Here is a 22,628-nt window from a genome sequence, read left to right on the forward strand (position 1 = left end):
AGTGATCGATCGGTGGGATTCCAATATGACATCACTTTATAGGGTTGGAAAACCTCTTTAGGGTAGGGTCACACATTGCTTATATGCAGCGTATTTCATGCAGCGCAGTGGGAAATACCCCGAGTACTCTATAAGCAAACACACAGGGCTACCCAGCGGCAAGCCCGTGTGTGCAGTAAGGTTTGCAGGTGGGCCCGCGTGTCACAGTCCTGTTGGTGCGCAGGGCCTGCCTCCAAACCTTACTGCACACACAGGGCTGCCGCGGGAAGCCCTGTGTGTCTGTTAATAGGAGAATATACACTGCTCAAAAAAAAATAAAGGGAACACTTAAACAACACAATGTAACTCCAAGTCAATGACACTTCTGTGAAATCACACTGTCCACTCAGGAAGAACACTGATTGACAATCAATTTCACATGCTGTTGTGCAAATGGAACAGACAACAGGTGGAAATTATAGGCAATTAGCAAGACACCCCCAATAAAGGAGTGGTTCTGCAGGTGGTGACCACAGATCACTTCTCAGTTCCTATGTATCCTGGCTGATGTTTTGGTCACTTTTGAATGCTGGCGGTGCTTTCACTCTAGTGGTAGCATGAGACGGAGTCTACAACCCACACAGGTGGCTCAGGTAGTGCAGCTCATTCAGGATGGCACATCAATGCAAGCTGTGGCAAGAAGGTTTGCTGTGTCTGTCAGCGTAGTGTCCAGAGCATGGAGGCGCTACCAGGAGACAGGACAGTACATCAGGAGACGTGGAGGAGGCCGTAGGAGGGCAACAACCCAGCAGCAGGACCGCTACCTCCGCCTTTGTGCAAGGAGGAGCAGGAGCAGCACTGCCAGAGCCCTGCAAAATGACCTCCAGCTGGCCACAAATGTGCATGTGTCCACTCAAATGGTCAGAAAATGACTCCATGAGGGCCCAACGTCCACAGGTGGGGGTTGTGCTTGCAGCCCAACACCGTGCAGGACGTTTGGCATTTGCCAGAAAGCACCAAGATTGGCAAACTAGCCACTGGCGCCCTGTGCTTTCACAGATGAAAGCAGGTTCACACTGAGCACAGGTGACAGACGTGACAGAGTCTGGAGACGCCGTGGAGAACGTTCTGCTACCTGCAACATCCTCCAGCTATGTAAAGACGAAAGTATTTCATACGATTAGTTCATTCATTCAGATCTAGGATGTGTTATCTTAGTGTTCCCTTTATTTTTTTGAGCAGTGTATTATATACGCAACGTGTGACCCTACCCTAAAGGGATATTCCCATCTGGGAACAAGGGATCCCTCTGTGGCCTGCTTGCAGCTGCCGAAGGCAGTCGGGAAGCTGAAATCAGCAGAGCCAGATCTTTTATACAGTTTGCGTAACTCCCATTGACTTTAATGATATATATATATATATATATATATATATATACCATTAAAGTCAATGGGAGTTACGCAAACTGTATAAAAGATCTGGCTATATATATATAGTATCTCATGTGTAACCAGAAGTGTAGAGGTGGCTACTGTTAGACAGGTGCTGCTGTGTTGGAACCGAACAATGGTAGTGTAGCTCAAATGGAAGCCAATCTTAATAACTGGTGCAGCGGAGGTGCTAGGATAAACAGAGGATAGTAGCATCAATATATGGGGTAAAAAGTAACAGAAAACAATATCCGCACTCACCGGAGGGAAAGCGACCAAAAGCTCCTACATGGAGATGCCGTAGAATCCGGGAGGTCACTGCTGCATAGCGTTCAGAAGGCTACGCAGCAGTGACCGCCCGGATTCTACGACATCTCCATGTAGGAGCTTTTGATCGCTTTCCCTCCGGTGAGTGCGGATATCGTTTTCTGTTACTTTTTACCATATATATAGCATAGTATTGCGAGCAACACTCTATTTAACTTCCATTTGCTTAAATTAAATGTAAAACAGCCGGTTTGACTGTTCTAGGCTTCCCGACCGCCTCCAACAGCTGAAATAAAGCCAAAGGGGGCAAGGGAGCCTTCAACCTTAAGATAAAGTGTTTTTCCCATCTGGGATGTGCACTTAAAGTGGTACTCCGGCGCTAAACATCTTATCCCATATCAGAAGTATAGGGGATAAGATGTTAGATCGCGAGGATCCCAATTGGGATACCCCCGCGATCTCTCCTGCAGCACCCCCGTTTTTCAGCTGCACAGAGCGAGGATCGGAGACGGGCGGTGCAGGGGAAGGAGTATCGTGATGTCACAGCTCCGCACCTCGTGACGTCACGCCCTGCCCCCTCAATGCAAGTTTATGGGAGGGGGGGGGGGTGGTTGCGGCGGAATCCCTGCAATCTAACATCTTATACCCTATCCTTTTAATAGGAGATAAGATGTTTGGCACTGGAGTACCCCTTTAAGGGCTCGTTCACACGAGCGGATTTCACTTCAAAATCGCAGTGAGTTTGAAAGAGAGGGCTCTCTGCAGCTGATTTTCAGCAGTCGATTTTCCCTGCGGAGACTCCAATGCTGAAAAATAGGCTGCGGACAGCCCACAGAGAGCCCGTGTGAATGAGCCTTTAGGGTACATTCACATGTGCAAATTTTCTGCTGCAGATCTGCAGCAAAAATACCCACGTGTGACCACACCCTAACTGTAGGGTCATACATGGCATATTTGCTGCGTATTTTCCCACCCATTAAAGTCAACGCGTAGCAAAATCAACTGTGAATTTCGCTACCCATTGACTTCAATGGGTGGGAAAATATATGCAGAAGAAAAATACGGCATGTGCGACCCTACACCTAGGGTAGGGTCACACACAGCGCATCCACAGCATATTTCACGGTGTGGATGCGATGATGACAGTCGCTAGAGTGAGGGCCCTGCTGAGCCTGTGTGTCCTGCGTGTCTGCTCGTAGGAGCAATCCACTGCTACAAGAACACACATGGATCTCTAAATCTGTAGTAAACTCTGCATGCATGCGCAGATTACTACAGATAACATGGTCGCATGGAGAGCGGCCCCAATGTCAGAGTAAACTGCACATGTGCACGCAGATTACTACAGACTCACAGATCCCTGTATGTCTGCTCCTAGCAGTGGATTGCTACTACAAGCAGACATGCAGGACACACGGGTGCAGCAAGGAGCTCACTCTAGTCATCAGCGCATCTGCAGCATGCAATGTGCTGGGGACGCGCTTAGTGTGACCATACACAGCAAAGTGGACGAGTTACTAACTTTTATGGTTTTAGGGTACGTTTACACGTGCGTATTTTTGCTGCAGAAAATATGCATGTGTGAACCTACAGTAAAACCATAAAAATCGCCAACTCATTCACTTTGCTTACCTGATTCTTCGGTTTGTATAATATAGAGACTAGGAGAATAAGACATGAAACGAGCTGTACATAAGATATTTTATTCACAGGTAAAAACCAACCACAGAAAAATAGCATTTTACCCTTGGATAAGAGACAGTGCTGGGACAAAGAGTATACATTATATACACACATACATATATATAACAGAGATCAGTGGTTACAGGACGCTCCAACAATGTGACTACTCGAATGTTTGGCTGCGTCCACTTAATGTGCAGCTAGTAGGAAATGTATATGTACATTAAAAATATATGTATAGATATTTACACAGCTACATAAGCCTGTATATATACATGCATGTTTACAGGATATACAAGTCAATCTGATTCGTGTGTGAGTATATACAGAGGAGTATAAAGGTGTATATATACAAAATTACATGGGTTATATACATTATGAATACACAGGATACAGCGGGTTTATTAGAGATTATACATAATAGTGCTCATGGATTATAAAAACCTGACCTTAAAATCTTTACTGTTATTTAGGAAAACGTTTGACACATCAGACAGACCTGTCGAAAGTTTTGATCACTGGAGGTCTTAGTGTTCAGACCCCAACAGATCTCTAGATATCACCGGGAGAAGAGTACAGCTGTGCCCTTCACTTCCTGACTGACAAGACGGGCTCCATTGTAAGATCGTAGCCAGCCAGGGAGTAAAGGGCAGTGCTGCGCTCTTCTCCCAGTCATATCTATAGGTGAGTGGGGGTCTGGACACTGAGACCGCGAGCGAACAAAACATGACATTTCTGTCTGATGTGTCAAACGACAGGGACACTTCTAAACGAACGCCGGGTGCTGCACAGAAATTGTGGGGGTGCCAGCTGTGAGACCCCCGTGATCATACATTTTATCCCCTATCCTTTGGATAGGGGATAAGATGTCTAGGGGCGGAGTACCCCTTTTAAAGCCCTTAGTGTTCCAAGAACCAGTCACAGTACCGATGTGGAGTCTCTGCTAAATATTGGTACAGCTGAGCTAGAAGGACAATGATAAGAAAACCCCTGACCAGCTGCTTGTATTATGGGCACGTAGAGCAAATAGACCAGACAGACCAAACATAATTCACCTGCTGAGCCGTGGTTCCTAAAATGATGCAATAAAGAAGTTGAAGACCCTCTTGAACTTTGGTCCTAAACGTAATAACAAAATGACCAAACTATCAGGTTCAGGCAGAGGTCATGCACAGACATACACAGCACATGGTGATAAAATCTGTCCAAATGAAGCCCCTCTTAGGCTGGGTTCACACCACGTTTTGTTAAATACGGTTCCCGTATACGGCTGGGAGGAAGGGCGCGGGGCTTAATCGTGGCGCCCGCACTCAGCCGTATTCGGGAACCGTATGTAATGCATGTCTATGAGCCGACCGGAGTAAACCGCAGCCTCTGGTCGGCTTCGTTTTCGGCCGTATGCGGTTTCCCGACCGCAGGCAGAAACGTGGTCGACCGTGTTTTTGCCTATGGTCGGGAAACCGCATACGGCCGAAAACGAAGCCGACCAGAGGCTGCGGTTTACTCCGGTCGGCTCATAGACATGCATTAAGTACGGTTGCCGAATACGGCTGAGTGCGGGTGCCGCGATTAAGCCCCGTGCCCTTCCTCCCAGCCGTATACGGGAACCGTATTTAACAAAACGTGGTGTGAACCCAGCCTTACCTACAGAAGAGCATGAAGGAAGTCACATGTACAAAAAGTCATCACTTTCCTGTGAAGCGGGGAGTCTTCAAGAAAACGAACATAAAAAAATGTAACTTTACCATTCGATCAAAAGACCAGAGACAAAAGCGGGCGGATAATTTTTTGTTATGTAAAAGTTTTAAAACGACAGAATAACTCTATAAAACACAACCATACAAACATTCATCTGTGCTCACTCCTGTCCAGTCTATCTATGAAAACAGGGAGAAGGGGGTTACAGTGATTGGATGAAGAGACCAAGCACAGCACAGCAGACTCAGGAAGGAAGTAAATGCATAATGAGTGAGGGCAGGCTCTGTGCTTGCCTGGGACATGCCCCTTCCTGAGCAGTGGACGTCAGAATGAGTGAGCAGCCAAAAAACAGGGATTGGTGAGCCAAATACAGAAGCTAGACACATAAAAAAGACATGTAAAGAATCTGCACGACCTAGTGAGTAACACATAGGAACGTTATTTTTTTTCTTCTTTAAAGGTGGAAACAAGAAGAAAACAAAAGTTTTCAAATCAACTGGTGCCTGAGAGTTAAACAGCTTTTTGAATGACTGTTATTAAAAAAAATCTTAATCCTTCCAGTACTTATTAGCTGCTGCATAAAACAGAGAAATTTGTGAATTTATTTCTGTCTGACCACAGTGCTCTCTGCTGACACCTCTGTCCGTGTCAGGAACTGTCCAGATGAGAAGCACATCTCCGTAGAAAACCTCTCCTGCTCTGGACAGTTCCTGACAGACAGAGGTGTCAGCAGAAAGCACTGTGGTCAGACTGGAAAGAACTTTACAAATTTCTCTGTAGTATACAGCAGCTGATAAGTACTGGAAGGGTTAAGATTTTTAAATAGAATTAATTTACAAATCTGTTTAACATTCTTGCACCAGTTGATTTGATAACATTTATTTTCCACCGGAGTTCCCCTTTAAAGGGGTACTCCACTGGAAAACTTTTTTTTTTTAATCAACTGGTGCCAGAAAGTTAAACAGATTTGTAAATGACTTCCGTTTAAATATCTTAACCCTTCCAGTACTTATCAGCTGCTGTATACTACAGAGGAAGTCCTCTTCTCTTTTTTGAATTTCTTTTCTGTCTGACCACAGTGCTCTCTGCTGACACCTCTGTCCGTGTCAGAAACTGTCCAGAGCAGGAGAAAATCCCCGTAGCAAACCGCTCCGGCTCTAGACAGTTCCTGACATGGACAGAGGTGTCAGCAGAGAGCACTGTGGCCAGACAGAAAGGAAATTCAAAAAGAAAAGAACTTCCTCTGTAGTATACAGCAGCTGATAAGTACTGGAAGGATTAAGATTTTTAAACAGAAGTCATTTACAAATCAGTTTAACTTTCTGGCACCAGTTGATTTAAAAAAAAAATTTTTATAAATAGAAGTACCCCTTTTAAGCTTTCCAATATACTTTCTCCATTATGTAAGATCTCTGATGGCTTTTAGTGAATGAAAACCTTCTAGTTAACAGTACAAGTTTGCTGGAATTATAGGATGTTGACGGAAAAAAAAAAAAAAGATTTGCTGGTGATGTTGTGAGTCTTCCAACCGGTGTGTCTCCAGTTGTTGCAAAACTACAACTCCCAGCATGCCCGGACAGCCGTTGGCTGTCCGGGCATACTGGGAGTTGTAGTTTTGCAACAGCTGGAGACACGCTGGTTGGAAAACACTGGTCTAGACTCATACACTGTAACAAACCCTTGTAGGAGGTTTCATTGCTGTGCATTCAGACAGATAAAAGAAAACTGAGATACCTGTATTAAATGCTGTCTGGCCGGACCTGGTTGTTACTCCCTGTCTCTTTGGTAGAGCGGCGGCACTGCTTTTGCACCTTTTAGGTCAGAGCAGGAGGCTACGGGGTCTAGAACACAACGGGAGCAATGACAAGAGAAGAATACATAATAGTAGAGCCCGTCCGCATATGGAGGGAACCCCCCGGTCATTCTGAGCTTATATAGACATTGTGCAATACAACAGTACAGAGGTAAACAGCTATAACCACAGTGCCCCCCGCAGGAGTGACCATCCACTAATCTGGCTGTCAATCACCTGACGTCCTGAAATTATATGACCCCCCCCCCCCCCCGGATGGTATTTATATGGTAGGTTTATCTACAATCCCTTGAAATTCTCTTTAAAATCCATTGCCTGCAGCAGAAAAACAGATACTGACCCTATAGATTAAATGGTTTCCTTTCGGCAGGGAGGACGTATGTGATCATGGATACAGTATGGTGTACTTTGCTTCCCTCATTATAACTGTCTCACAGTTCGGAGGCTGTAACCAGTGTACACCAGGCCCGCGAGTTGCATTGGCCTCTGCTGGTAATTTGCTATTACAATGGGAGTGTTGAGTGAAGTAGGTTGGTTGTTGCACTTTGTAAAGACTCTTATTAAAGTTTCAAGCACCGATCTCTCGCTCGGTTATAGGGGTCTTCCCGTGGGTCCTCTCCAGCTTGCGGTGTTTCCTGGGAGCACCGGCTGGTGGCGCGGGAGGCTCCTCTCGTAGGATTTGCCGAATGCGCTCTATACATACGCCGGTGGCGTTTCTCGTCTCTTGTGAAAGGTGCGCGAGGGTAAGGAAGCCGTGGGGAAGATCTTCTACCACTTTAAGCGTTACTGGCCGGTTGAGGGAGCGCAGCCTCTTGGCAAACATCACAGAGTCGTCCAACATTGGGTCCAGGGCACACGCCTGTGTGGAGGGAATAATCAGGCATGAGAAGAGACATTATGGCCTTGCTATTAGGATAGTATTGTATTATGCAGAAAAATCCTTAGTGGAAAAGCTACTAATCATAGGGTCGTGTGCCAACACAAGTCATAGCAGGTGGCCAGTATACTGAGGAAGCCTTGAAGGGGTACTCCGGTGGAAAACTTTTTTAAATCAACTGGCTCCAGAAAGTTAAACAGATTTGTAAATGACTTATTCTTTTCTTTTTGAATTTCTTTTTTGTCTTGTCCACAGTGCTCTCTGCTGACACCTCTGTCCATGTCAGGAACTGTCCAGAGCAGCATAGGTTTGAAATGGGGATTTTCTCCTGCTCTGGACAGTTCCTGATATGGGCATCAGGTGTCAGCAGAGAGCACTGTGGACAACACAAAAAAGAAATTAAAAAAAGAAAAGAATGTCCTCTGTAGCATACAGCTGCTTAAAAGTACTGGAAGGATAAGATTTTTTTTTTTTATAGAAGTAATTTACAAATCTGTTTAACTTTCTGGCACCAATTGATTTAAAAAAAGATTTCCACCAAAGTACCCCTTTAATACAGCAGCACCTGTGCATTTTAAAGGGGTAATCCGCCCCTAGACATCTTATCCCCTATAAGGATAAGATGTCCGATTCTGGGGGTCCCGCCACTGGGGACCCTCACGATCTCCCTGCTGCACCCGGCGTTTGTCCAGTGTCTGGTGATGTGCTGGAGGCTCGTGACATCATGACCACGCCCCTTCAATGCAAGTCTATGGGAGGGGGAGTGATGGCCATCACGCCCCCTCACATAGACTTGCATTGGGGGGGACGTGGCCGTGATGTCACGAGCCTCCAGTGCTGCACCCGACGCTCTGAATGAAAGCCGAGTGCAGCAGGGAGATCTCGGAGGTCCCCAGTGGCGGGATCCCAGCGATCAGACATCTTATCCTTTGAATAGGGGATAAGATGTCTAGGGGCAGGGTACCCCTTTAATGCAGATCTGCAGGAAATCCCGAGCAAAATCCACAACACTGGGATCTGATCGTGAATTCACTCTGCAACAATTCTGCGCTAATTCACCTATATAACTCAACACCCCAGGTCAATGTTGAGAAGATTTGTTTAAAGGGAAACTGACCGATGCATCAACTGCAGTGACCTGTTTATACAGAATATTAGTGCGGGTGATGCCAATTCTAATGCAGATGACCAATTTCAAATCCACTGGGCTATTCTGGAGATATGTAGAAAACTCCTGATATGCAAATCATCTTTTTGGTGCATTGGGGGACGTCCCAGCCCCTCCGTGCACCGTTCTGCCGGGTTCTCACCGGTCCTGTGATACAGCAGCCTTCATGCATTTTCTTCTCTCCAGCATGTCACCGATACAAGCTATGACATCGGGGAGCTCCCTCGTGGTCCGGGTCATACATGATGACGCAGTCACAGCAGATATCGGTAAAGTGCTGGAGAGAAGAAAAAGCATAAAAAGGGGCTAGATCACAGGGCCAGTGCAGGAGGGCAAAACAGTGTACCAAGGGTCTCGGAACGCCCCAGTGCACCAAGACGGTGATTTGCACAAGTTAATTAGTGCGGGTGATGTACCTCTCAGTTCCCATGTAAAGCGGATAACATGAGCGTAAATAAGCAAATGGCTAGATAGGGCTTCTCATCATGATCTCGGGGATCATTTTTTTAAATCTCCTTTTATTCTACAATTTAGGCTCAAGGGCTTAGGGGACGTTCCTCTTTACAGCAAGAGCCCCCAGCCTATGTCCTCTTTATCTCATGCCTGTCAGTCAAATGGGCAGTAATAAAGAGGATATGATCTCTTGCCATACATGGGAACACCCTCTGAGCCTCATTTGTATTTGGACTGTCCGGACGTTGATGAAGATTATCGCCCCTCTGCTTCTCCTACCTCCCCATACGTTTGCCCAGTAGTTTGACCCTGTGATCCGCCCTCCCCCCCCCCCCTACCCCCATTGATCCCACGCCTCTCCCCGATCAGACTGTAATATATTGTTGTTTTTCGACTGTGTTTCTTCGATATTTAGTGATGGAGCCGAGTGTTAGCGTAGCATGTGGTACGGTGTACATCTTAGGGAACCTGTGCTGTGTATTGTACTGTCATGCTTTGTGTGATTGTAATTTATTGTATGACTTGTAATGATGACTGAATGACGAATAAAACTCTTTCTCATTTGTTTTATAGTAAGAATCTCAGCATTGGAAAATACTATGGAGATAAAAATGGTATGTCTGGAATCATGGTAACATTATTTACACCCATGTTTACCTGCTGACAGATCAGATCTAAAATCTCAACCACTTACCTGGCGCGGTCATCAGCTGCAGATTTACTTACACAAATCCACACAGAAAATAGGCAGATTAACCTTATAAGCTACTGGTTGTCTTACTCACCACAATGTGAATGGGGGGAAGACCTTGCAGCATACTGTCGGGTGCCAGCAGAGGTGACATGTAGGGATTGTGGACAATAGCAGAAGTCTGTAGGGTCATATTAGCCACGCCATTCAGGGAGCGCAGAGGCTGGAATCCTTCAGGAAACCCCAGCAAATGAGGGTTGGAGAGCTGAGAGGACCTGTCCTCCGCTAAGTGCACCGGAGGAATGTTCTCCTTGGAGTGTGTTGCGTGGTCTGTGTCGTAGGAGTGATCGCTCTCGCTCTCTGTCAGAAAGAAACTGACCTGTTCCTGCTGACTGGTTGGAGATTGCGGTGCGCCAGCTCCTGGGCTGGACTGGACAGATAAGGAAGATGGAGATGGTTGGTTCCTTCCAGTATCCCCTTCTGATCTAGTCTGTGCTCCCCTCTGTGCATTTTGTTGGCTCAGGGTGAGCTGCCCTACACTGAGCTCACTGTACTGATGTCGGCTGAGATCCTGGGTAGTCCTGCTCTTCAGGGACAGATGTCTGTTTATGGTGTCCTCATCGGCCAGTGCTGCCTCGGATACGCTTTTCCTTACAGTTTCTGCAATAGTATTGAAATATGACAGTAAAGGCATATACTGCGATTCACTACTCGGCTTTACTCAACCTAACAATGTCCCTAAAAGGACAAGTATTATACAAAAAAACGTATCCCCTATCCTTCAGATAGAAGACTTGGTTCCGTTGGAAGGCTCGAACGGAGAGGTAAAAACAGGTTTTCCTAAGGGCGCACACCGCTACAGTAGGTTAAAACTGCGGACATCAATAGTGGCTTTAACCCCTTAAGGACGCAGGTTTTTTTTCGTTTTTTACACTTTCGTTTTTACCTCCTTTTAAAAAATCATAATTCTTTAAATTTTGCACCTAAAAATCCATATGATGGCTTATTTTTTGCGCCACCAATTCTACTTTGTAATGACATCAGTCATTTAACCCAAAAATCTATAGCAAAACGAAAATTAAAATGATACCCTACTTATATCGGTTTGATTTTGTCGGACTTCTGAAAAAAAATCATAACTACATGCAGGAAAATGTATACGTTTGATATTGTCATCTTCTGACCCCTATAACTTTTAAATTTTTCCGCGTATGAGGGCACCTTTTTTACGCCGTGATCTGAAGTTTTTAGCGGTACAATTTTTGTATTGATCGGACTTATTGAGCTTTTTTGAACTTTAGAATTTATTTTGCGCGTACGCCATTGACCGTGCGGTTTAATTAACAATATCTTTTTTATAATTCGGACATTTCCGCATGCGGCGATACCATATATGTTTATTTTTATTTACAGTTTTTTTTTTTTATTGGAAAAGGGGAGTGATTCAAACTTTTATTAGGGAAGGGGTTAAATGATCTTTATTAACTTATTTTTTTCACTTTTTTTTGCAGTGTTATAGCTCCCATAGGGACCTATAACACTGCGCACACTGATCTCTTATACTGATTATTATTATTATCCCATAGGGACCTATAACACTGCACACACTGATCTTCTACATTGATCACTGGTTTCTCATAGGAAACCTTTGATCAATGATTCTGCCGCTTGACTGCTCATGCCTGGATATCAGGCACTGAGCAGTCATTCGGCGATCGGACAGCGAGGAGGCAGGTAAGGGGACCCTCCTCGTGTCCTACAGCTGTTTGGGATGCCGCAATTTCACCGCGGCGGTCCCAAACAGCCCCTTGAGCTAAACGGCATTAGTTGTGTTTCAATTAAGACGTGGCGATCAACTTTGAACGCCGCGTCTAAACGGTTAATAGCGCTTGGCAATGTGATCAGTGCCGCGCACTATTAGCCACGGGCCCGACCTGCTATGACTCGTTATAGAACGGGAGCGGACTCATGACGTACAGGTTAGCCCTTGGTCCTTAAGTGGTTAATGACCTAAAGACGACGCGTTTCGAGAGCGCAGCTCTCTTTATCAAGTCATGACTTGACAAAGAGCTGCGCTCTCAAAATGCGTCGTCATTAAAGCCTTTTTTTTATTAAACCACTAGAAAGGGAGAGAGCACATAGCACAGAGGAGGCCGGAAGAAGGACGTTCCTACGTCGGAAACAGCCGGCGTAGCCTCTGAGCGCCCCTTACCGTCTCCGTCTATGTCGTGGTGATCCCGGACCTCGGGCCTGCAGCTGTTTACCCGCGGTGAGTGCACGCTACCTCTTTACATTGTATTGCCTTTTTAAAATTATTTTACTATTGATGTCCACGGTTATAACCTACCGTAGCGATGTGCACCCTTAGGAAAACCCGTTTTTACCTTTCCGTTCGAGCCTTCCAACGGAACCAAGTCTTCTCTGCAAACTCCGTGCATCTACAGAACCAGGTCCTGGCTGCCACGCAACTACTCCTGTTTATGTGCAAAAAGGTGTTGATCTCTGAGCCCAACACGTCCAGGTACGTGGGCATTTTACAAAGTGGAAACTTATCGTGTTGCCCTTGGTAACGGCACAAGGATAGCGCCACCACTGTCTGTTTTTTCTTTCCATATAAACCTGCTATCCTTCGGATAGGGGATACATTTTTTTTGTATTATACTTATCCTTTAATAGGTCCGATCACTTACCAGCACTACTTTTCTCCTTATTCCCTTCTATTAGATTACTCAGCCAGGAGGCAGCGCCCAGGCGGATGTCTCTAAGGAACAATGCAGTTCCTCGCTTTACTTGGCTGACCGCACTCTGCTTTTCAATGGCTCGATCCTCTACTGCAACGCGCTCGGTGCCTGTATGAGACAAGATGTTCATTAAGGGTATGCCCAGGGGTAAAGTTGCCATAGAAGTAGCCCACAGAGCCACTACAGAGACTATAGAGAAGATGATGTACAGCATTACAGCACAAGGGTCAAGAAGCCAGAGGTCATTCTGCTCTTCTCTCCTCTCTGTATGACAGTGTTTCCCAACCAAGGTGCTTCTAGCTATTGCAAAACTACAACTCCCAGCATGCCCGGACAGCCGTTGGCTGTCCGGGCAAGCTGGGAGTTGTAGTTTTGCTACAGCTGGAGGAACCCCTGGTTGGGAAACACTGACCTATACTATATACCACTATATAGTCCAACATGCTGGGAGTTGCAGTTTTGCAACAGCTGGAGACCCCCCTGGTTGAGAAACACTGATATATACTATATAATACTATATAGTCCAACATGCTGGGAGTTGTAGTTTTGTTACAGCTGGAGGCACACTAATTGGGGAAACACTGATATATACTACTATATAACCAATCCAACATGCTGGGAGTTGTAGTTTTGCAACAGCTGGAGGCACCCCTGGTTGGGAAACACTGATATATACTTTATACTACTATATAGTCCAACATGCTGGGAGTTGTAGTTTTGCTACAGCTGGAGGCACCCTGGTTGGGAAACACTGCTGTACGGTAATATGAACTAGAGGAGAAAATAAGATTCCAAGCCGTGTATATCAGAACCCATTCACAGTAGAGTGTACCTGCATAGGCGCTTAGACACTTTGACAGAACGCTGAGGGGCAGCAACGGGTCCATCAGGGTAAGGAGGCGGGAGGGGGAAGCTGTAGCCTGCAGTAATGTGGCTGGGTATGCCACCATAATACCATCTGGTAACCTAATGCCGACAGAGGCTGCACGGAGGGACACTGTGATACAAAGATTACCACCGGCACTGTCACCCGCCAGGCAGATTCTCTCCCCTGTGGATCCTAGAAGAAAAGATGGACAAACATAATGTAACCTGAGCTGCAGGTTTTTATATGTATCTTACATTATGAATAGTCACTAAGTACAGGGAGATCACAATGTTAGGATTCATTGTCTTGCTCAAAGAGGTTAGTGTTATAATAGTTATATATTCTTGTATATAGGAGCAGTATTATAGTAGTTATATTCTTGTATATAGGAGGCAGTATTATAGTAGTTATATTCCTGTATATAGGAGCAGTATTATAGTAGTTATATTCTTGTATATAGGAGTCAGTATTATAGTAGTTATATTCTTGTATATAGGAGTCAGTATTATAGCAGTTATATTCTTGTATATAGGAGGCAGTATTATAGTAGTTATATTCTTGTATATAGGAGCAGTATTATAGTAGTTATATTCTTGTATATAGGAGCAGTATTATAGTAGTTATATTCTTGTATATAGGAGCAGTATTATAGTAGTTATATTCTTGTACATAGCAGCAGTATTATAGTAATTATATTCTTGTATATAGGAGCAGTATTATAGTAGTTATATTCTTGTATATAGGAGTCAGTATTATAGTAGTTATATTCTTGTATATAGGAGCAGTATTATAGCAGTTATATTCTTGTATATAGGAGGCAGTATTATAGTAGTTATATTCTTGTATATAGGAGTCAGTATTATAGTAGTTATATTCTTGTATATAGGAGCAGTATTATAGCAGTTATATTCTTGTATATAGGAGGCAGTATTATAGTAGTTATATTCTTGTATATAGGAGCAGTATTATAGTAGTTATATTCTTGTATATAGGAGCAGTATTATAGTAGTTATATTCTTGTATATAGGAGCAGTATTATAGTAGTTATATTCTTGTATATAGGCGCAGTATTATAGTAGTTATATTCTTGTATATAGGAGCAGTATTATAGTAGTTATATTCTTGTATATAGGAGCAGTATTATAGTAGTTATATTCTTGTATATAGGAGCAGTATTATAGTAGTTATATTGTTGTATATAGGAGGCGTATTATAGTAGTTATATTCTTGTATATAGGAGGCAGTATTATAGTAGTTATATTGTTGTATATAGGAGCAGTATTATAGTAGTTATATTGTTGTATATAGGAGCAGTATTATAGTAGTTATATTCTTGTACATAGGAGCAGTATTATAGTAGTTATATTCTTGTATATAGGAGCAGTATTATAGTAGTTATATTCTTGTATATAGGAGCAGTATTATAGCAGTTATATTCTTGTATATAGGAGGCAGTATTATAGTAGTTATATTCTTGTATATAGGAGCAGTATTATAGTAGTTATATTCTTGTATATAGGAGACAGTATTATAGTAGTTATATTCTTGTATATAGGAGCAGTATTATAGTAGTTATATTGTTGTATATAGGAGAAGTATTATAGTAGTTATATTCTTGTATATAGGAGGCAGTATTATAGTAGTTATATTGTTGTATATAGGAGCAGTATTATAGTAGTTATATTGTTGTATATAGGAGCAGTATTATAGTAGTTATATTCTTGTACATAGGAGCAGTATTATAGTAGTTATATTCTTGTACATAGGAGCAGTATTATAATAGTTATATTCTTGTATATAGGAGGCAGTATTACAGTAGTTATATTCTTGTATATAGGAGGCAGTATTACAGTAGTTATATTCTTGTATATAGGAGCAGTATTATAGTAGTTATATTCTTGTATATAGGAAGCAGTATTATAGTAGTTATATTCCTGTATACAGGCGCAGTATTATAGTAGTTATATTCTTGTATATAGGAGCAGTATTATAGTAGTTATATTCTTGTATATAGGAGCAGTATTATAGTAGTTATATTCTTGTATATAGGTGCAGTATTATAGTAGATTATTGAACATAGGGGGCAAAACTGTACTTGTTGTTCTTATTGTACACAGGGAACAGTATTATAGCAGTTATATTCGTGTACATGAGGGGTAGTATTACAGTAGTTATATTGTGCATAGGAGGCAGTATGAAAGTAGTTATATTTTTGTGCATGTGGCAGTATTACAGTAGTTTTCATTATTGACATGAGGGGCAGTGTTGTACTCGGTATATTTTTGCACATTATAGTAGCTAGAACTGTCAGAATGTAATGCTGCCTAAACTTCCTTCCAAGAAATGAAGAAAGCGAGGTAGAAAAGCTTGTCACTTTGGCTTAGTGAACAAATAAAACAAGTGAATGATAACAAAGAAAAAGTGTCATACTAACCCAGAAGCCGGCAGTTTTTCAGTGCCCAGCAGTAAGCATAGAAGCATTCCTCTAGGGCCCTCGGGAAAGGAGCCTCAGGGGCCAGTGAGTAATCCACAGACAAGATGGGAGCTTCCAGTTCCTGAGCCCATGTCCTCAGGTAGGGTTCATGAGACTTGGAGGTCTGAGCTACAAAACCTCCTCCATGGAAATGAATAATCAGGTCAGGAGAAAGTGGGCCTGGACGAGATCGGAGATGAAGATCCAGGCTGAGCGGGCCCTCGGGTTTGGCGAAAGCATTAAGTTCTTCACTCTCCTGAAATGAAGAGAGGAATTAATATACAATCTTCCATTACTGCAAATAAATATTGGCAACTTTTATTGTATTGTTTATTGGACCAACGTGAAAACAGCGACTCTGATCTTAATATCACTACAAGACAAGCAACGGCAGGACTGGTGCAAGGATTTTTGCCACCCCAGGCAAAACCCTCCTCCTCATATAATCTCCTTACTACTGGGGTGAAACACTGTAACAAACCTCCTCCTCATGTAATCTCCTTACTACTGGGGTGAAACACTGTAATAAACCTCCTCCTCATGTAATCTCCTTACTACTAGGGTGACACACTGTAACAAACCTCCTCCTCATGTAATCTCCTTACTACTAGGGTGACACACTGTAACAAACCTCCTCCTCATGTAATCTCCTTACTACTGGGGTGAAACACTGTAATAAACCTCCTCCTCATGTAATCTCCTTACTACTAGGGTGACACACTGTAACAAACCTCCTCCTCATGTAATCTCCTTACTACTGGGGTGACACACTGTAACAAACCTCCTCCTCATATAATCTCCTTACTACTGGGGTGACACACTGTAACAACCCCCCTCCTCATGTAATCTCCTTACTACTGGGGTGAAACACTGTAATAAACCTCCTCCTCATGTAATCACCTTACTACTGAGGTGACACACTGTAACAAACCACCTCCTCATGTAATCTCCTTACAACTAGGGTGACACACTGTAACAAACCTCCTCCTCATGTAATCTCCTTACTACTGGGGTGACACACTGTAACAAACCTTCTCCTCATGTAATCACCTTACTACTGGGGTGACACACTGTAACAACCCCCCTCCTCATGTAATCTCCTTACTACTGGGGTGACACACTGTAACAAACCTTCTCCTCATGTAATCACCTTACTACTGGGGTGATACTTTTGCAGCTGTCGGGACCTGGAGAAATAACTTTCTTGCGGAGGGTAGAATGTCGCCCCCACAAAGAGGGTGCACTAGGCAGCTGCCTATTTTGCCTATAGATGGAGCCGGCCCTGAGCAACGGATTACACATTATTCAATGTTTTATGCAGATGAAAAATGATGCGCTAAGGTGACCAGAGCTTGAAACGAGCGGTCACATACCTGTCCTTCCCGCAGCTGATATGATATGAGACGCATGTGGACTGGGCCCGGTCCAGTATGAGCTACAGGTGGATTGATGGTAACAGTGAGATGTGGGTCAGAACACAGAGGCATCTCCAACTGCTTGGGGGGCACCGTAAGAGTCTTGTTGATGCGCACAGTTGTGGAAGCTATGCCAACTATAGACTGGAAGGAAAGAGAAAGAAGACTTAGATTAGTGTTTCCCAACCAGAGTGCCTCCAGCTGTGTCAAAACTACAACTCCCAGCATGCCCGGACAGCCGAAGGCTGTCCGGGCATGCTGGGAGTTGTAGTTTTGACACAGCTGGAGGCACCCAGGTTGGGAAACACTGACTAAGGGTGCATGCACACCACATTTTTGCTATACAGTTTCCATATACGCTTTCAAGTTAAAAACCGTACGGAACCATATAGAAAACCGTATGTATTGACTTAAAGGGGTACTCCGGTGGAAAACTTTCTTTCTTTATTTTAAATCAACAGTTGCCAGAAAGTTAAACAGATTTGTAAATTACTTCTATTAAAAAAAATCTTAATCCTTCCAGTGCTTATTAGCTGCTGAATATTACAGAGGAAATTATTTTCTTTTTTGGAACACAGAGCTCTCTGCTGACATCACAAGCACAGTGCTCTCTGCTGACACCTCTGTCCATTTTAGGAACTGTCCAGAGCAGCATATGTTTGCTATGGGGATTTTCTCCTACTCTGGACAGTTCTTAAAATGGACAGAGTTGCCAGCCGTGAGCCCTGTGGTCATGATGTCAGCAGAGAGCTGTGTGTTCCAAAAAGAAAATAATTTCTTCTGTAGTATTCAGCAGCTAATAAGTACTGGAAGGATTAAGATTTTTTTAATAGAAGTAGTTTACAAATTGTAAACAGCATGTCAAACGCATCATCCGGTTTAGTCCGTTTTGCGTCTTCTACAGTTTTGTCAGTTTTTTTTCACCTGTACCCAAAACCGTAGACTACCATGTTTTTTTTTTTTTGGTCCGGGTAAAAAAACGTATAAAACCGTATACGTTTTTTTTTTTATTATTATTTTTTAACATGGGAGTCAATGGGAACCGCACGTGCACGTACGGTTTGCACCAAAGTTTTTCGACTTTGCACAGTTTTTTTTTTTCTTGGAATTTCAATCAAACAAGTGAAACTTTATTCATAATGGGGTGAAAAGTTAAAAACGTATACTTTTTTTTTTCTAAAAAAACCGATGCAATCGGACTTTATTTTTCAAACCGTATACGGGTGGAAATTTGTAGACACGTTTTGATACAGTTTAGTCCGGTTTTGAGGAATCCGTTTTTTCATCAAAAACCTGATACGGGAACTGTATTACAAAAACATGGTGTGAATGCAGCCTTAGATATATAACATAAAAGCAACAAATATATAAATAAAGTTCAATCACTGTCCTAACATGTTTTGTGTTTTAGTTCATTACCATTCTCAAGATCCCTGCTTGCTGTCAGTAAATGGAAACATTTTGTTTACATTCAGATGCTGAAAATTCATACAAGCCCTATACATCTCAGAGCTGAGAGTTTGTTACAGTTGTATCCAGTCTAGACAATACTCTGTGAGCTGATCAGTACAGGTCTCACCGACCCCCTGGGGCAGCATCGCTTCATCACTCACCGTGAGCACTTCCATCTCTGTGATGTTCCAGAACGTTTTCCAAAAGTTCACATCCAGGTTCTGCGTGATCCTCTCAAACTCTGCTCCTCGAAGCTCGGGATCGATGGCGTACCTCCCGCTTATAAAGAAAGAGCTGGCAGCTACACCTGCACGACAGAGACGGGGGGGGGTCAGACAATAGAATTGGCCATTTAGAAAACCAAATAATCGGAGCCTAATAAGACTAAGCCCGGGTTCACATCACGTTTTTTGCAGTACAGTTCCCGTATACATTTTCAACTTGAAAACCGCACGGAACCGCATTGAAAACCGTATGCACTGAAAACCGTATGCCAAAAGATGCATCAGGTTGTGTCCGTTTTGCATCTTGTACAGTTTTGTCCATTCTTTTTCCTGTACCCGAAACCGTAGTCTACCACGCTTTTTTTTGTCCTGGTGAAAAACTGTATTGAAATTGTACACGGTTCCTTTAACATGGGGGTCAATGCGAACCGTATGTGCGTACGGTTCCATTCGGTTTTCACCATACGGTTTTTGACTTTGCAGTTTTTTCTTGGAATTTCAATCAAACATCAAAAATGATGTCCAGTTGCATCTGTTTTTTAAGAAAAAAAAAGTATACGTTTTTAACTTTTCACTCCATTATGAATAAAGTTTCACTTGTTTGATTGCACAGTTTTTTTTTTTCTTGGAATTTCAATCAAACAAGTGAAACTTTATTCATAATGGAGTGAAAAGTTAAAAACGTAGACGGTTCCTTTAACATGGGAGTCAATGGGCACCGTACAGAACCGTATGTGCGTACGGTTCCATCCGGTTTTCACCATACGGTTTTTAACTTTGAAATTCCAAGAAAAAAAAACTGTGCAAAGTCAAAAACCGGATGGAACCGTACACACATACGGTTTTGTACGGTTCCCATTGACTCCCATGTTAAAGGAACCGTCTGTTTTTAACTTTTCACTCCATTATGAATAAAGTTTCACTTGCTTGCTTGAAATTCCAAGAAAAAAAACTCTGCAATCAAACAAGTGAAACCTTCATAATGGAGTGAAAAGTTAAAAACGTATACTTATTTTTTTTTTTTTCTTAAACAGATGCAACTGGACATCATTTTTCAAACCGTATACGGGTTTACAATTTGTACACACGTTTTGATACAGTTTAGTCCGGTTTTGAGGAATCCGTCTTTCATCAAAAACCTGATACGGGAACTGTATTGCAAAAACATGGTGTGAATGCAGCCTTACTAAGGCATGAGTACAATATGGCAGCATACCGCACTTACCGTAATAGGTGGATAGTGCTCCATCAGCTGTCAGTGAGAGCATAACAAGGAGAAGGAGGGGGAAACAGTCACATGACAATATACTCCTTACACATGAACGCAACTATACAGAAGCACTACAAAGACAGGAATCAGGCGCCATGCGTAAAGAGCTGTGGTGACCACTTTGGTTTGTTATTCAAATGCTGCGTTCACACGGCCGTCTAGACCTGGCCCGTTCTTTTCCCGTCAAAAATAAAAACGGACTTTAAAGAAAAAAAAAAGAAAAAAATTAACAAAAAACACATGCAAACGGATGTTATCAGTTTGTATCCGTTTGGATCCGTTATTGTTAAGTTAACAAACCAAAAACAAAATTTTTGCTCAGAGCATGCTTAGAAGTAAAAAAACGGATGACATTAAAGGCTCATCCGTTTTCCATAGACTTCAATGTTACATTTACTGTATCCGTTTTTTCTTCAGTTTTTTTGCCGGAAGAAAAAATACTGCACGTGCAAACTGAAATGAGCGCAGACGGGTGCAAACGGATGTAAACAAATTGTAAAAAAAAATCCCATTGACATGAATGGGATTTTTTTAAAACCATTTTTTAATCCATTGACAGCCTGCAAGAACGGAACCGAAACAGGGATTAAAAAAACGGGGACAGATGGCCGTGTGAACGCACCCTTAAACGCAGGTTGAAGGAACGGAATGAAAGGAAAAACTCCAAGCGCCACTGCTTGCACAACTCTGCAGGTGCTGCCTAAATTTTACCTTGGTGTCTGAAAGGTTTTGTGTCCGCCCACTTGGCACCTAAAGTCTGGGTTCCTTCTTATCCAATCATATATTGCTCTAATGCAGTGCTCTCTAAACTGTGACTATCCAGATGTTGCAAAACTACAACTCCCAGCATGCCCGGACAGCCGTTGGCTGTCCGGGCATGCTGAGAGTTGTAGTTTTGCAACATCTGGAGGGCCACAGTCTGGAGACCACTGCTGTTATGCATCTGAAACAAGGTTGCATTTGTGTATCCAGCACCTAAGCAGTCTCCATGGTAACAGACTACAGATAAACCCTGTGTGTAGTCTGAAGCTGCGGTCTTGGGTTATTTTCTTCTATCTGCTGAGAGTTGTAGTTTTGCAACAGCTGGAGGGACACACATGCATGCAACTATACAGAAGCACTACAAAAGCAAAGAGATGACAGAATGCAGCTGCGGGGGCCAGAACTGCACAAAAGACTAGTTAAAGGGGTTATCCAGGAAAAAACTTTTTTTTATATATGTCAACTGGCTCCAGAAAGTTAAACAGATTTGTAAATTACTTCTATTAAAAAATCTTATTCCTTTCAGTACTTATGAGCATCTGAAGTTAAGTTGTTCTTTTCTGTCTAAGTGCTCTCTGATGACACCTGTCTCGGGAACCGCCCAGTTTAGAAGAGGTTTGCTATGGGGATTTGCTTCTAAACTGGGCGGTTCCTGAGACAGGTGTCATCAGAGAGCACTTAGACAGAAAAGAACAACTCAACTTCAGAAGCTCATAAGTACTAAAAAGGATTAAGATTTTTTAATAGACGTAATTTACACATCTGTTTAACTCTCTGGAGCCAGTTATTATACAAAAAAAAGTATTTTCCTGGATAACCCCTTTAAGGGTGCATTCACACGGCCGTCTGTCCCCGTTTTTTTCTGTCCCCATTTCGGTTTCATTGTTGCAGACTGTAAACGGATTAAAAACGGTTTAAAAAAAAATCCCATTCATGTCAATGGGATTTTTTTTTTACAATCAGTTTTCATCCGCTTGTACCCGTCTGCGCTTATTTCCGTTTTTTTCTGACGGCAGAAAAAACGGCACATGCTGTATTTTTATTTCTGTCAAAAAAAAGGAAGAAAAAAAACGGATACAGTAAATGTAACATTGAAGTCTATGGAAAACGGATGAGCCTTTAATGTCATCTGTTTGCATCTTTTTTTCAATGCGTTTTTTGATCCGTTTTTACTTCTGAGCATCCTCAGAACCCCCCAAAATTATTATTTTTTTTTTTGGATTATTAACCAAACAATAACAGATCCAAATGGATACAAACGGATAACATCCGTTTGCATCCGTTATTGTCCGTTTTTATGTTTGATGGGAGAAGAACTGGACGGGTCTAGACAGCCGTGTGAACGCAGCCTAAGAGTTGTCTGG

General features: G+C 42.8%; 1 protein-coding gene across 5 annotated transcripts in view; it reads right to left on the reverse strand.

Annotated features, from left to right (window-relative positions):
* Nucleotides 1–3,369: 3,369 nt before the first annotated feature.
* The window catches only part of LIPE (lipase E, hormone sensitive type), a 78,852-nt gene continuing 59,593 nt past the window's right edge, over nt 3,370–22,628 (reverse strand). For 3 of the 5 annotated variants that reach the window (XM_056543625.1, XM_056543627.1, XM_056543628.1), the window contains exons 4-11: nt 20,458–20,484; nt 19,170–19,315; nt 17,515–17,700; nt 16,103–16,397; nt 13,633–13,860; nt 12,750–12,908; nt 10,154–10,719; nt 6,358–7,729 (exon numbers count right to left, since the gene is read on the reverse strand). In XM_056543625.1, the coding sequence (XP_056399600.1) occupies nt 7,439–7,729; nt 10,154–10,719; nt 12,750–12,908; nt 13,633–13,860; nt 16,103–16,397; nt 17,515–17,700; nt 19,170–19,315; nt 20,458–20,484 (1,898 nt within the window). In that variant the 3' untranslated portion in view covers nt 6,358–7,438. Of the gene's footprint in view, nt 4,479–6,357; nt 7,730–10,153; nt 10,720–12,749; nt 12,909–13,632; nt 13,861–16,102; nt 16,398–17,514; nt 17,701–19,169; nt 19,316–20,457; nt 20,485–22,628 lie in introns of those variants that run through there. The other 2 variants (XR_008848399.1, XM_056543626.1) reach the window with 2 other exon arrangements.

The sequence above is a fragment of the Hyla sarda genome, chromosome 10, assembly GCF_029499605.1.
Source record: "Hyla sarda isolate aHylSar1 chromosome 10, aHylSar1.hap1, whole genome shotgun sequence".
NCBI lineage: Eukaryota > Metazoa > Chordata > Amphibia > Anura > Hylidae > Hyla > Hyla sarda.